This window comes from Haematobia irritans, chromosome 4, assembly GCF_050003625.1.
Source record: "Haematobia irritans isolate KBUSLIRL chromosome 4, ASM5000362v1, whole genome shotgun sequence".
Lineage (NCBI taxonomy): Eukaryota > Metazoa > Arthropoda > Insecta > Diptera > Muscidae > Haematobia > Haematobia irritans.
The window spans coordinates 7,693,123-7,706,796 of NC_134400.1; the positions used below are offsets into that span (position 1 = coordinate 7,693,123).

General features: G+C 29.1%; 3 protein-coding genes and 2 long non-coding RNA genes across 6 annotated transcripts in view; 2 read left to right on the top strand and 3 right to left on the bottom strand.

The window, feature by feature from the left end:
* The first annotated feature begins 3,994 nt into the window (after positions 1–3,994).
* Positions 3,995–4,489, top strand: LOC142233340 (uncharacterized). The gene is made up of 3 exons (XR_012721390.1): positions 3,995–4,069; positions 4,137–4,229; positions 4,300–4,489. It is a non-coding gene; the product is annotated as an uncharacterized LOC142233340 (long non-coding RNA).
* Positions 4,490–5,489: 1,000 nt separating this feature from the next.
* LOC142235285 (trafficking protein particle complex subunit 12-like) lies at positions 5,490–5,969 on the bottom strand. The gene is made up of 2 exons (XM_075306537.1): positions 5,867–5,969; positions 5,490–5,806 (listed from the first exon to the last, which is right to left on the bottom strand). Exon 2 carries the CDS (start codon positions 5,715–5,717, stop codon positions 5,490–5,492), a length of 228 nt encoding a protein of 75 aa, XP_075162652.1. The 5' UTR covers positions 5,718–5,806; positions 5,867–5,969.
* On the bottom strand, positions 5,722–6,789 carry LOC142235286 (trafficking protein particle complex subunit 12-like). Its single transcript, XM_075306538.1, has 3 exons — positions 6,596–6,789; positions 5,867–6,030; positions 5,722–5,806 (listed from the first exon to the last, which is right to left on the bottom strand). The coding sequence occupies exons 1-3, from the start codon at positions 6,767–6,769 to the stop codon at positions 5,722–5,724; spliced, it is 423 nt and encodes a 140-aa protein (XP_075162653.1). The 5' UTR covers positions 6,770–6,789.
* A 777-nt stretch (positions 6,790–7,566) lies between these two features.
* The window catches only part of LOC142233886 (uncharacterized), a 41,448-nt gene continuing 35,340 nt past the window's right edge, over positions 7,567–13,674 (top strand). Inside the window, exon 1 of the mRNA XM_075304947.1 lies at positions 7,567–8,062. The gene's annotated coding sequence lies outside the window, so the exon portion shown is untranslated. The remainder of the gene's footprint in view (positions 8,063–13,674) is intronic.
* LOC142236395 (uncharacterized) lies at positions 9,022–10,200 on the bottom strand. 2 transcript variants are annotated; one of them, XR_012722014.1, is made up of 4 exons: positions 10,033–10,200; positions 9,747–9,913; positions 9,584–9,689; positions 9,022–9,518 (listed from the first exon to the last, which is right to left on the bottom strand). It is a non-coding gene; the product is annotated as an uncharacterized LOC142236395 (long non-coding RNA). The 2 variants fall into 2 exon arrangements; XR_012722013.1 differs by having other exon boundaries at positions 9,747–10,200.

The window sequence follows — 13,674 nt, forward strand, 5'->3', positions numbered from 1 at the left end:
GGGGGCTATATATAATTATGGACCGATATGGACCAATTTTTGCATGGTTGTTAGAGACCGTATACTAACATCAGGTACCACATTTCAACCGGATCGGATGAATTTTTCCCCTCCAAGAGGCTCCGGAGGTCAAATCTGGGGATCGGTTTATATGGGGGCTATATATAATTATGAACCGACATGGACCAATTTTTGCATGGGTGTTAGAGACCGTATACTAGGACCACGTACTAAATTTCAACCGGATCGGATGAATTTTTCTCCTCAAAGAGGCTCCGGAGGTCAAATCTGGGGATCGGTTTATATGGGAGCTATATATAATTATGGACCGATATGGACCAATTTTTGCATGGTTGTTGGAGGCCGTATACTAACATCAGGTACCAAATTTCAACCGGATCAGATGAATTTTGCTGCTCCGGGAGGCTCCCCAAGCCAAATTTGGGGAACGGTTTATATGGGGGCTATACGTAAACGTGGTCCGATATGGCCGATTTTCAATACCATCCGACCTACATCAATAACAACTACTTGTGCCAAGTTTCAAGTCGATAGCTTGTTTCGTTCGGAAGTTAGCGTGATTTCCACAGACGGACGGACAGCCGGACAGACGGACAGACGGACGGACGGACGGACATGCTTAGATCGACTCAGAATTTCACCACGACCCAGAATATATATACTTTATGGGGTCTTAGAGCAATATTTCGATGTGTTACAAACGGAATGACAAAGTTAATATACCCCCATCCTATGGTGGAGGGTATAAAAGAAGAGGAAGCACGCTCAAAATAAACCCAACCAACTGCATTCAAATCGATGATTTGACAGTTGCATAGGAAAAGAGATATGTTTGTTTCGAATTTATTTCGGCATAAGCCGGCTATCAATGTAAAACCTTTTTTCGGAGGGTTCAAGTGTGGTTTTTGTTGGGTTTAATAAACTGCCTGAATTTATTCTGATAATTGGTTGATAGTTTTGCTGCAAGTAGAGGATGCTGATGAGGAATGTGGTAATTCCGAAACGTGCGTCCATCCAACCATCTTGCAGTCTATAGGGCTTTGCCCAAATAAATTTGACAAATATTCTTTTCCTCTGTTGGTAAAGCTACACTTGTAGTTTAGTCAATGTATGGTTTTAAGCTGAAATAAAAAAACAACAAAAATGCTTAAAGAACAAAACCAACAATAACAAACCAAAACGAATGGAGAAATAAAATTTTGCAAAAATTTTCTATAGAAATTAATAATAAAATTTTGACAAAATTTTCTGTAGAAATAAAATTTTGACAAGATTTTCTATAGAAATAAAATTTTGAAATAACATTTTGACAAAATTTTCTATTGAAATAAAATTTTGAGAAAATTTTCTGTAGAAATAATTTTCTATGGAAATAAAATTTTGACAAAATTTTCTATAGAAATAAAATTTTGATATAATTTTCTAGAGAAATAAAATTTTCACAAGATTTTTTATAAAAATAAAATTTTAACACAATTTTCTATAGAAATAAAATTCTAACAAAATTTTCTATAGAAATAAAATTTTAACAAAATATTCTATAAAAATAAAATTTTAACAAAATTTTCTATAGAAATAAAATTTTAACAAAATTTTCTATAGAAATAATATTTTGACAAAATTTTCTTTAAAAATAAAATTTTGCAAAAAATTTTCTATAGAAATTAATAATAAAATTTTGACAAAATTTTCTGTAGAAATAAAATTTTGACGAGATTTTCTATAGAAATAAAATTTTGAAATAACAGTTTGACAAAATTTTCTATAGAAATAAAATTTTGAGAAAATTTTCTAGAGAAATAATTTTCTATGGAAATAAAATTTTGACAAAATTTTCTATAGAAATAAAATTTTAACAAAATCTTCTATAGAAATAAAATTTAGACAAAATTTTTTATAGAAATAAAATTTTAACAAAATTTTCTATAGAAATAAAATTCTAACAAAATTTTCTATAGAAATAAAATTTGCAAAAAATTTTACACACAAGTAAAATGTTTAACAAAATTTTCTATAGAATTTAAATTTTGACGAAATATTTCGATAGAAATAAAATTTTGCAAAAATTTTCTATAGAAATAAAATAATAAATCACACCAATGAATAAATCAATTTCGTACAAACTTTAAAGAAAAGAGAATCAAACTTCAGTACCAAAAAACCCTCGAAAGTATACAAACTCAATTGTTTTTCTTTGTTTTTATTGCTAAATAACCACATATATAATTATAATAAATAATAATTAAATATAAATAAAATTGTTATACAATGGAGGGATACATACACAGAAAAAAAGGTGTCTTGTTAATTTTAGGACCAGTTTAACTTCCACATAGTTCAAAAAATTTACTGTAATATAGTTAATTTTTCGTAACCACTGCGAAAATTAACTTAGCTAAAGGAAAACTTATAAAACTTCAGTAAATGTTTTTTAGTTCACTAACTACGAAATGGGACGTATTTTTCCTTAAATAAATTTCCAATACAATAGTTAATGCATCGTTGATTGTATTATAAAAAGACATAGGCAATATAAAAAACTTGCTACGAAATGTGGACAATTTACTAAGAAAAATTTTTGTATGGAAAAAAATTTTTGTAGTAAAAATTAACTTAACCACAGTACCGATTCGTATGACGGCTTCCTACAGCTTATTTCGGTTTTTACTATAAGTTGGAGTATATTTCCTCACATTGAAAATTTTAGATAAAGTAGAATAAAAAGTAGTTAATTTAATCCTTGACGGGTGTATATATTTTTTTATGGATTCCTCGTAAATTTTGAATATATTTTACCTTATCCTATAGATAGAATACCAACTAATCAATAAATGTGATACTGGAAATTGAAGTGAGAAGAAATTATGAAATTATTGCATCATCTTTTTTTTTGTTTGTGTTTGTTATTGCGATGATGTTATGGAATGTGTGTTGTTGGTATCTTTTGTGGTGATAGTTGTTTTGTTGCAATAGCGAGATCAGAAAGGGATCATGTGTGTGTGGAGTTGTTTTTCTTTACATATGTGTCCTTTATGACTATTTGTGTCTTTGAGTTTTATTGGTGCATTCAGTTCTGTTGATGCATTTATGAAGCGCACACGTGGTGGGCTTGCGTGCGGTATTTGTGTTTATTAATAAAAATACATTTATTTCGTAACATTTTAGAAACTGATAAGTGAATGGTGTGATGTAAGAGAAAACAAAAACACTTTATATTGATAAAAAAATAAATAACTCTAAAATAAATCACATATTAAGAAACTGTATATTTCTATTAATAATTTAAAATTAGTGCGGTTTTAAATTGGTTTACATAAAAATAATCATAATGAGTGGTAATAAAATGATCTATATTTACTCTACATCTGGATCACAGTACAATTTTTTGAGTCTATATTTTTATGTTATAGCGAGTCCTTAAGGTGTGTACTAAGTTCGAGTTTAGGTGCTAAAATCAGAAATAAATCAGTAAGAAAAGTATAAAATTATACGCCTTCGATGCAAATTTAAATATAACTTGATGGAGAATAGCTCGAAACAAGTTTTTTATTAAGTTTATATTCTTTAAATGGATTACACGATTAAGAACAGAAAATCGTTTTTAAGCTTATGTAGAACGCGGTTTTTTTAATTTAATATGATGAATTGTTTTCAAGTTATTCCAATATATATAGCGGAAGTGCCTTAATTTTGAACATAACCGTATATCTCAAAAAGTCGAGCTCTTAAAAAAACAAGTGTAAATTTGGATTCAGCGACCTCAAATTACTAAAAATTTGATATAAATTTTAAATGAACACAAAAACGGTTAAATTTTGTTCCCATGTATTTCTAAAGAAAACTAATCATGAAAAATTGGGATTTTAGCCACTAAACTCGAACTTAATATCCACCATAAATACTAAATGCCATATTGACAAGTGGAAATTATATCTAATTTTATAATATTTTTATTTCATTTATATTCGGAGAAGGATTTCAAAAATGTCCCATTTGTGCATGGATATGATTCCACTAATGTAGTAATTGGATGATTTTTTTCAATGTGGTAAGTTTTTCGTCCATTTGTAATAAAGCCAAAATTTCTATTTATTAAAAATAATTTTCATTTGCAGGATGACAGCAAATCTAATGGTATTTTTTGGAATCTTCTTACTGTTTAATGCTAACTAAGCTGATATCCCTATTTGCTCTAAGAAAATTCTGTTGTAAGATAAAGATCAAAATACCATAGAATTTGTTAATATTTTTATATTTTATATACCTTTTTAACTTCAGAGGTTTATGACGCAAATCCACACAACAAAAAATAGCGAAATCGGTGAAATTGGACAAAAATGAAATGAAAATAGCAACTTATGGCATATATCTTTCATATGGATAGAAAATGGAAATTGATATTAATTAGTTTCATTCTACTAACATAGAATATTACTCTTTTGAAGAAGCAATTACTAACTACCGAAAAGTAACAGCGTACGAATAAAAACATTTCTTTTATTGTATATCATAAGCCATAGTTTTATGTAATATAATAATAATTTTTTGAAATAAAATACTGGTAGTTATGAAAAATTGTCTTATATTATACGAAAAATTTCTTAGTTGTATACAGGCTTGTTGTACCTTTAATTCCTCAATTTATTTACTTCTTTGAAAATTATACTGATAAACAGTTTATTTGAAACCAATTTCTAAATATAGGATTCCCAAAAACTTGTTCATTTTTCCGGATAGCAGGAATATTTTGAATGAGTGTAAGTACATTCTTCCCACAGCGTAGTAAGAATGAACTAAAATACGATGCAATACATAAACTTATTTATAAGAAAATCATGAACTTATCTAGATGAAAAAAATCTTTGGCGCCAAATCATGGTCATTCTTACTATGGGTTAGTTCATTTTTCGTAAACAATAGTAAACTTTTTTTTCGGTGTACATACGAACATACACTTATGGGCAGAATAATAATTGTTCATTTCATAAAAGGAAAATATCCTTAAATTTGAACTATTCCAGATATTTTGGGACCATTTCAAAGAATGAGGTAATTGTATTTTGCTGTACCGCTTTAGATTTTCAAAATATTTAGCCACAAAGTTCGCTAGACTATTTTAGAAACTGCAATACGATTTCAAATAACCGGCGACTAAGATGTTTTCATAATTGTTCACAACCGCGATGGTCAAAATATTTTCTATTTGTGGTTTTCTAAACCAAAAAGCGGGCATTCTACATTTCCAAATCAATATAGATAAGATAAAGCCCAGAACACTTTGTGGTACAAACAATGGTAGACCAAAAAATTGAAAATACTCTTCTGATCACTCCATATTTGATATAATAAAAGCACCTATCGTTCTGTTCATGAGTGTATGTCATCAAAAAAAAAAATACTTTGCTAAAAAATGTCTTTTAGTTTTCTTTTTTTACCACTAAGATGTAATCAATAGGGTGTTGTATCAATTAGGTGTTATTCAAATCGGGTTTGTAACGATTGATGAGGCGTAAAAGGTTAAGTTTTTTATTCTTCGAGTTATTCGATTCCAATTCGTATAATGTCGAAAGATTAACCAGTAAACTCTCATTTAGAGATTTCTGAGGATTTAAATTAATGGCCCTTTCAAAAAGAGTGATCGCTTCTTTCAATTTACCCGCATATAAAAGACATACACCCATATTATTTAGGATCATAGTATTACCCGATTCTAAATGCAAGGCTTTTTTTGGCAACAGTTATAAGACCTTTGTCAACCAAATCACGTATATCCGGTTGTGAATAGCTGGAAAAAGAATAGGATAAAGTGAACGAACGGTTCATTCGGATAATGAATTCAACTTACATTTTTCTTAGTCTACGAGCTTCGGCAAATTTTTGTTCTGCACCAAAAATATCACCAATTTGTAGATATATTCTCCCCCATGCCGAAAATAAGGCTCGCCTTAGGTCTGTGCCGTCGGCAATCATAGTACTCAATATATCATCGATAAGATTGTATTTTTTCAACTGGAAATAAAAATTTCAATCAGAACTAAACTGTCCAAAATCGAGAGTTCCCCAATTATTTCAAGTGTTGGAAAGGAATAATAAAAAACGTTTTGATTTTTTAAAAATTTTGCTTTTCTAAGTTTCGACTTTTGCAAAATAAAAAGTCGGCCTTTCGCTTAAATTTTTTAAATCCACTAAAATCATTTCCATGTCCTTTATGTGATTAATATTCCAAGTTTACTAAAACAGTAATGAGATCATCAAAAGTCAAAACTGTTGAATGGTCGATGGTCATTTCTCCTAAAATTTAACAAAACCAAAACATTCTTTAATGGCTTTAAATTCAAGATTTTATATTGATCAATTTGTCGATCACTACTAGGCCGAAAATAAAATTCTACGTAAGATAAGGGTGTCCACATTATCGAAAAAGTAGACAACCCCTAGTGTATCAATAAATGATCATTAAAAAACCAATAGGCCAATATAAAATTTGATAAATTAATTAGTCAAAATTTGAAAAATCAATTTGTCAAAATTTGATTTTTGAATACTTATTCCTTTCTAGTTGAGTGATTCTTACTATAATTGCGCAGTTAACAATTGCATGTAAAACCCTCAATTCTCTTTTCTTCCAGAATATGTGGGCTTCTTTCGATGGTTTTCCAGCGAAATACATTTTGATATCGTTTGTTATAACATACAGCTCCGACAAACGGTCCAAAGCCATTTGTGGATTACCCAAATAAATAGGCATTTCTGCCAATAATAGCCGAAAAGAGAGGTTAAAAACTTTAATTTTTCTTCTGTTTTTACTAGTACTAACAGCATGTAAAAGAAATATTGTCATGTTGAGATCCTACCTCAATTACTTCAAGAAGAACTATATGAGCTTGTACTGAAAATTTGATTCTTGAATTGTGACCAAATGGCCTTACAAAAAGAAGCGCTATTTGGTCAATAATATTTTTCAAAGTGTGAGAAAAAATACAAAAAAGAACTCGAAAAAGAATCAGCTATAGTGTTTTTGTGTAAATGTCAATTTACTAAAGACATACAATAGAAAAATTGTCAACATTTTTTTTTTCCTATAGAAAATTTTGTCAATATTTTATTCCTGGAGAAATTTGTCAACATTTTGTTCCTACAGAAAATGTTCTCAAAATTTTATTTCTATAGAAAATTTTGTTTAGCATACCAGATGTAAGGACGTCTTGTAGCACTTTTGCCACGACGTGGAGACAAAATAAAATCAAACACCTTTTGGGTGTATCTTCTCTTTTGTATACGAGTAAAATATAAATTCTAAAAACTGAGTCCTGGGAAATTTTAACTTAAGAAAAAAATGCCAATACTTTTAGTTAAGATTGCACAACAATAGACTGAATTATCTCAGTGACCCTGAAATAGCGAACTTTTACTAACCTTTGGGGTATATCTAATTATTATCCAAAGGGTTATTAGGAATCACAGCATTAAATTATATAGCTTCTATAAATAAATACAATCTCTAAATGTGATACCCATCAAACATCAGCACGGAGATATATGGAAGCCATTTGCAATACCCAACAAAGCAGATGTGCACTTCCACATTCGTATTTAGGCAGTGTGACACCAAAAACAAGCCCAATGTTTCATTCAGGACAATAAAAATACTCCAAGAACCTTAGGACACGAAGGACATTAAAAAGTTCTCAATCGGACACATAGATGGCAGGCTTTTGATGAACTACATTTTTTTGTGAAGGCGTTAAGAGTTTTGTAGTCCGGCTTTTGATGAACTACATTTTTTTGTGAAGGCGTTAAGAGTTTTGTAGTCCGGCTTTTGATGAACTGCATTTTTTTGTGAAGGCGTTAAGAGTTTTGTAGTCCGGCTTTTGATGAACTGCATTTTTTTGTGAAGGCGTTAAAATTGCATTTTTAACCAATCATCATATCATCAACCATCATCATATCATCAACCAATTAACAATTCCCACAAATTAATAAATTAATTCATACAAAATACAACATCATACAAATTACAACATCAAAACATCAAAACCAAGTAAATATTATTCATTCATTCAATTAACAATAACAATTCACATCATTCTACCATTCTATTCTTTATTCAATTTTATGTTCATATGTATTTAGACACAAAGATTATTTTTTTCGATATAATTTTAGAGAAAATATTTGCTTAAAAATTCCTGAAAAAGGAAAAAAACTTTATAACAAATTGAAATTCCATTAGATGAAATATAGATTTAAGAACATCAAAAAAGGTTATGTTTGGAAATACTCCATAACTCCATATCATTCTAAGTAACTGCTTGTGGCGATAATTATGATAATATGCATAATCTAAGAATAGAAATTAGTTAAGACTAAAATGATAGATAGAAATTGAAAAATTGAACCGTTTAAAAAACATACATTTAAAAAAGAAACATCCAACCATAAACCACCATAACCCCTTTGCTTTTGGGTTTATATATACGGGTGGATCGAAAAAATTGATATATCTGATTTCAGCAAAAAAAAAAGTGAAATAAATTGTGAAATGTATTATACCTTTAAATTTTACGAATTTTTTAAATGCAAAAGGAAAAGGATACAAAGTACCAAAAAATTGTCATATTTAGTATTTAAATCAAACAAGTAAAACAATGATGCCAATCAGCAAAGACAATTCCCAATAAACACAAACGTTTGAAAAATGCTAAATTTCAACAATTTTTCAAACATTTTTTCAAAGGATTAGGGTAATATTCAAGTTGAGAAATTGTTGAGAAAATCGGGTTCTCAACAAAAAACAGACATTACCCTCAACAGTGAAATTCAACACATTAGCAATAATATCTCAAGTGTTATCCTCAAATTGAAATGCATCGCTACTTAATAATTTGTCAAACAATTTTCGATGCGAGTCAAATTCAAAATTAACATCGTTGCAAATACTTTTCAACCTAAATTTGTATGAATGATATCCCCACTTCAAATTGAAATTCAAAGCCAAAATTCTATGAATTTTGTATAGTTTATTCATTTTCGTTAAAATAAAATATATAATACACTACACTACATATTACACTGCAATACCAATTGAAAAATAATAATCTTACTAAACATATCAACAAATAAGAACAAAACAACAAACAACAAAACTTTAAATATCTTAAACATTATTAGTAAACACTTTTGCATTGATAATTCGATTCCCTTCCTTTTGGTGTCGTAAACCAGCATTAACATTTATTATTCAAATTCACAAAATATTAATTATTAATTCACAAAATATCCATTTTAAACTATTAATAGCATATGAATTAAACTGACGATGTGATGCACATTCTCATCCAGAAGTTGTTGATTTCAACAATTTGTTGTTTTTAACAATTTTAATTGGTTGCACTTGTAATGTTTCTGGAAACTTTTTCTTGTCAATAAGCCACTCATTTTTCATTGGTCAGCTTCTTAATGTTTGCAAGAATATAGCATCCAAAGATCTTAGTTTTCTGCAAAGAGATTTAAATTTAGTGACTTCTCTAAAGTGTTGATTTAATTTTTCATATTGACGTACCAATTATTATAAACTATTTGAAGCAGTTTCAGTTAATTGTCCACCATTTTTTTATCGGTCAGCTTTTTAATGTTTTCAAGAACGTAGAATCCATAATTTTAGTTTTCTGCAAAGAGATATACATTTAGTGACTTCCTTAAAGTTTTATTTCATTTTTTCTTACCTATTTTTATAAACTATTTGGTTATTCGTCTAAAATTTTCCATTTTTTTAATTTCTTGCAATTGACCACGAACTTCGTTGCAAGAATAAGTATTGAAAACCACATGGTTTTTTCGTTGCGTTTTAGGGTAGTGTTTTGTCAAAGTTTTCTCATATTATCTTCAATACCTTTTCAAAGATTTCGTCAACATTTTGGCAAATTGAAAGTAATTCGCAAACAATTTAAAGATGTATTGAAGATGAGCTATTTCAAATCAAGTTGAATTTATGTTGAAAATTATATTTACCCTCCAACTGAAAAGTTGTTGCATTTGAAAAACGCTCATCCTGTGTTTATTGGGTTACTATTAGTGACCGTTTGTATTTGGTACTCTGTATGAGAGGTAAAATCAGGGTTGCCAATAGTTTACAAGCAAATTTTCAGCAATTTTCACACTGTTTAAAGTCAAAGCACTTTTCTCAATACTAAGTTCACACTGGAGATGATATCTTTCTCTTTTAACATTTGTTAAAATGTCGATTGATTTGAATAGATTTGCAAAGATGAGATCCAGCAGGCTCGCAGTGGATTTCAGCAAAATTTCTTTCAAACTATACTTACTCTATGTACGACTGTAGTTGCTCAAATTTTAAGTTAAAACTTATATTTATATCCAGTGTACACTAAAATTATTTGTATATTATATTTATGTATTAAATTTTTATCAAATATTGTCAAATCACGGATAGAAAGATTAAGGGCATTATTTAAATATATTTTTTATCTTTTCTGATGACTCCCATCTATCTAGTGCATTATTACCAAATTCCAAAACCTACTACCTTCTTAATTAAGGTGCATACTTTTAGGCTAATTGGGTTGGGAAGCTCTGATGATCTAAGCAGCTTTTAAAACGTACAATGGATATCTATGCAATTGTGCAATTGTCACATACCAGTACATACATATATACATACATTAGAGATGCGCACTTGACACGAAATCACGCGAGTCGTGATCAAAATCCAAAGCAAATCTCGTGAATGTGCGTAATGGGACTAAACAAAATATATCAATATATCGTACGTGAGAAATAAAATCGGTTCGTTAATGAGCGTGAATACTGGTTTTCATTTCGTGAATGTGCGTGAGTGGGATTGGCTGATTGGCTACTACACATATCGTGAGTGAGCGCACGTGAATAAACATTTTGCTTCGTGAACGTGCGTGTATGTGAAATTTCACTCACGCGCACACCTTTAACATACATTCCCGTTGATAATAGTACTTAGCTGACAGCCTAAGTAGCTAATGCTAGTTTATTGCCTATTATTCTTATATTTACTATAAATAAATAAATAAATAACTAAATAAGAAAATGTTACAAAATCTTTTTATTTGTATACATTTAAGAAACTTCATGATTTTTATAAAACTAAAAAACACTTTGAAATGAGCGCAATGGTAAATAATCCTAAAAATATTAAAGTTTAATTTCAACATTGTTGTTATTGATGTTTTCAATACTATTCAGCGATTGTTGTTTTAGTTCATGACAAGAATTCAAAAGTTCAATAAACGATCGTCGGTATTTGAACAAAACTCTCGAAAATCCTTAAGCATTTTTAATTGGAAAAGTTCACCTTCTGAAGATTACAAGAGATTTCCATTTTTTATTTGGTATCATGTGATTCTATGCCCAGAGAAAGCCAATCTGTAAAGGAAAGTTTAATAGTAAATATATAATAATTAAAAGTTATACAATCAAATTCAGAATTAAAGTACTATGTTTGGGGTTTCGAAATTCCGGCTATTTTTTGGAGTAAACGAAGTATGGATGCAGTTACTATTTAGATTTTCTATTTTCGAAGGAAGTAATAAACAATTTTCATAAAGTTCGACCAAATAGTTTAGCGTTAATCTATCATGTTATGGTATCGTATACCCACGACAATCATGGGTTGAATGTTAACCTTGCAGATCTTTGCAGTTTTTTCGCTGCACACAGAGAAGGAATATGATCACCTAAAACTTGTTTCAAGAGCAAAATATTATTTTTGCATGGGGAAGTATAAATTGTTGCCGAAGAAATGTTGTTTTCTCGTCAAACATAAAATTCTTCCCGAATTCAGATATATGATTTCCGACATAATAACATGGTCGTGACAAACATGTTAAATGTTCTCTATCCAAAAATAACATATTGCTCTTGAAACATGTTAGATGTACAGGATGTCTCCGTGGAGACTTTTTTTCTGGCGAATACATAGTAGTATGTTGTCAAATCTGTATAACCTGAGTTGGTCTTGAAATATTCAAATCATCATATACGAAGTCAGGGGGAAAATTAATAAAAAATTGTGAAGTCGACTTTTGCAAATCTTGAAAAAGTGGAAGAGTAGATTTTTTGATTCTTATTACATAGTTTATTCCCACTCATATTAAGGAGGAAGTTGACATCACAATCCATGGAATGGAGGGTGGCTGACTATTTAGACGTTTAAAAATAATGTAACCTGCAAACCCGTTTCGTTTTGCATTTCAGACATTTTTGTTTCGAAAACGTATAATGGTTTGATTTGGAGGTAAAATTAATGAATGGTTCTCTACACTTCATCTATTACTTACTTTCTTTGATCTACTTTGTCAATTACCGTATAAGTGGAACCTAAAATAGATAAAATAAATTAAAATGTTTTTCGGCGTTATGTGGCTTATTAAAAACTGTAACAAACAATCGTTGTATACACAGAAAAATATTTCACCAAAAATATTTCCAATTAACAAGTTAATAGAAGCTGAAAACTTTTTCAATTAAAAAACAAGTAAGGAAAGTGTGAAGTCGGCGGGCCGACTATTATACCCTGCACCACTTTGTAGATCTAAATTTTCAAATTTGTTGGGGGACTATATATAAAGGTTTGTCCCAAATACATACATTTAAACATCACTCGATCTGGACAGAATTTGATAGACTTCTACAAAATCTTTAGACTCAAAATTTAAGTCGGCTAATGCACTAGGGTGGAACTGTTAGTAAAAAAATATGGGAAACATTTAAATCTGAAGTTTATTTATGATTTATCGCTCGATATATATGTATTAAAAGTTTAGGAAAATTAGAGTCATTTTTACAACTTTTAGACTAAGCAGTAGCGATTTAACAAGGAAAATGTTGGTATTTTGACCATTTTTGTCGAAATCAGAAAAACATATATATGGGAGCTATATCTAAATCTGAACCGATTTCAATCAAATTTGGCACACATGACTATATTACTAATTGTACTCCTAGTGCAAAATTTCAAACAAATTGGGCCAAAACTCTGGCTTCTGGGGCCATATAAGTCCATATCGGGCGAAAAATATATATGGAAGCTATATCTAAATCTCAACCGATTTCAATAAAATTTTGCACGCATAGCTATAATGCTAAATCTACTCCCTGTGCAAAATTTTGTCAAAATTTTATTTCTATAGATAACTTTGTCCAAACTTTATTTCTATACAAAGTTTTGTCTAAATTTTATTTCTATAGAAATTATTGTCAAAACTTTATTTCTATGGAAAATTTTCTCAAAGTTTTATTCCTATAGAAAATGTTGTCAACATTTTATTTCTATAGAAAATGTTGTCAAAATTTTATTTCTATAGAAAATTGTGTCAAAATTTTATTTCTATATAAAATTTTGGAAAATTTTATTTCTATACAAAGTTTTGTCTAAATTTTATTTCTATAGAATTTATTGTCAAAACTTTATTTCTATGGAAAATTTTCTCAAAGTTTTATTCCTATAGAAAACGTTGTCAACATTTTATTTTTATCGAAAATATTGTCAAAACTTTATTTCTATAGAAAATTTAGTCAAAATTTTATTTCTATAGAAAATTTTGTCAAAATTTTATTTCTATAGAAAATTTTGTCAAAAGTTTATTTCTATAAAAATTT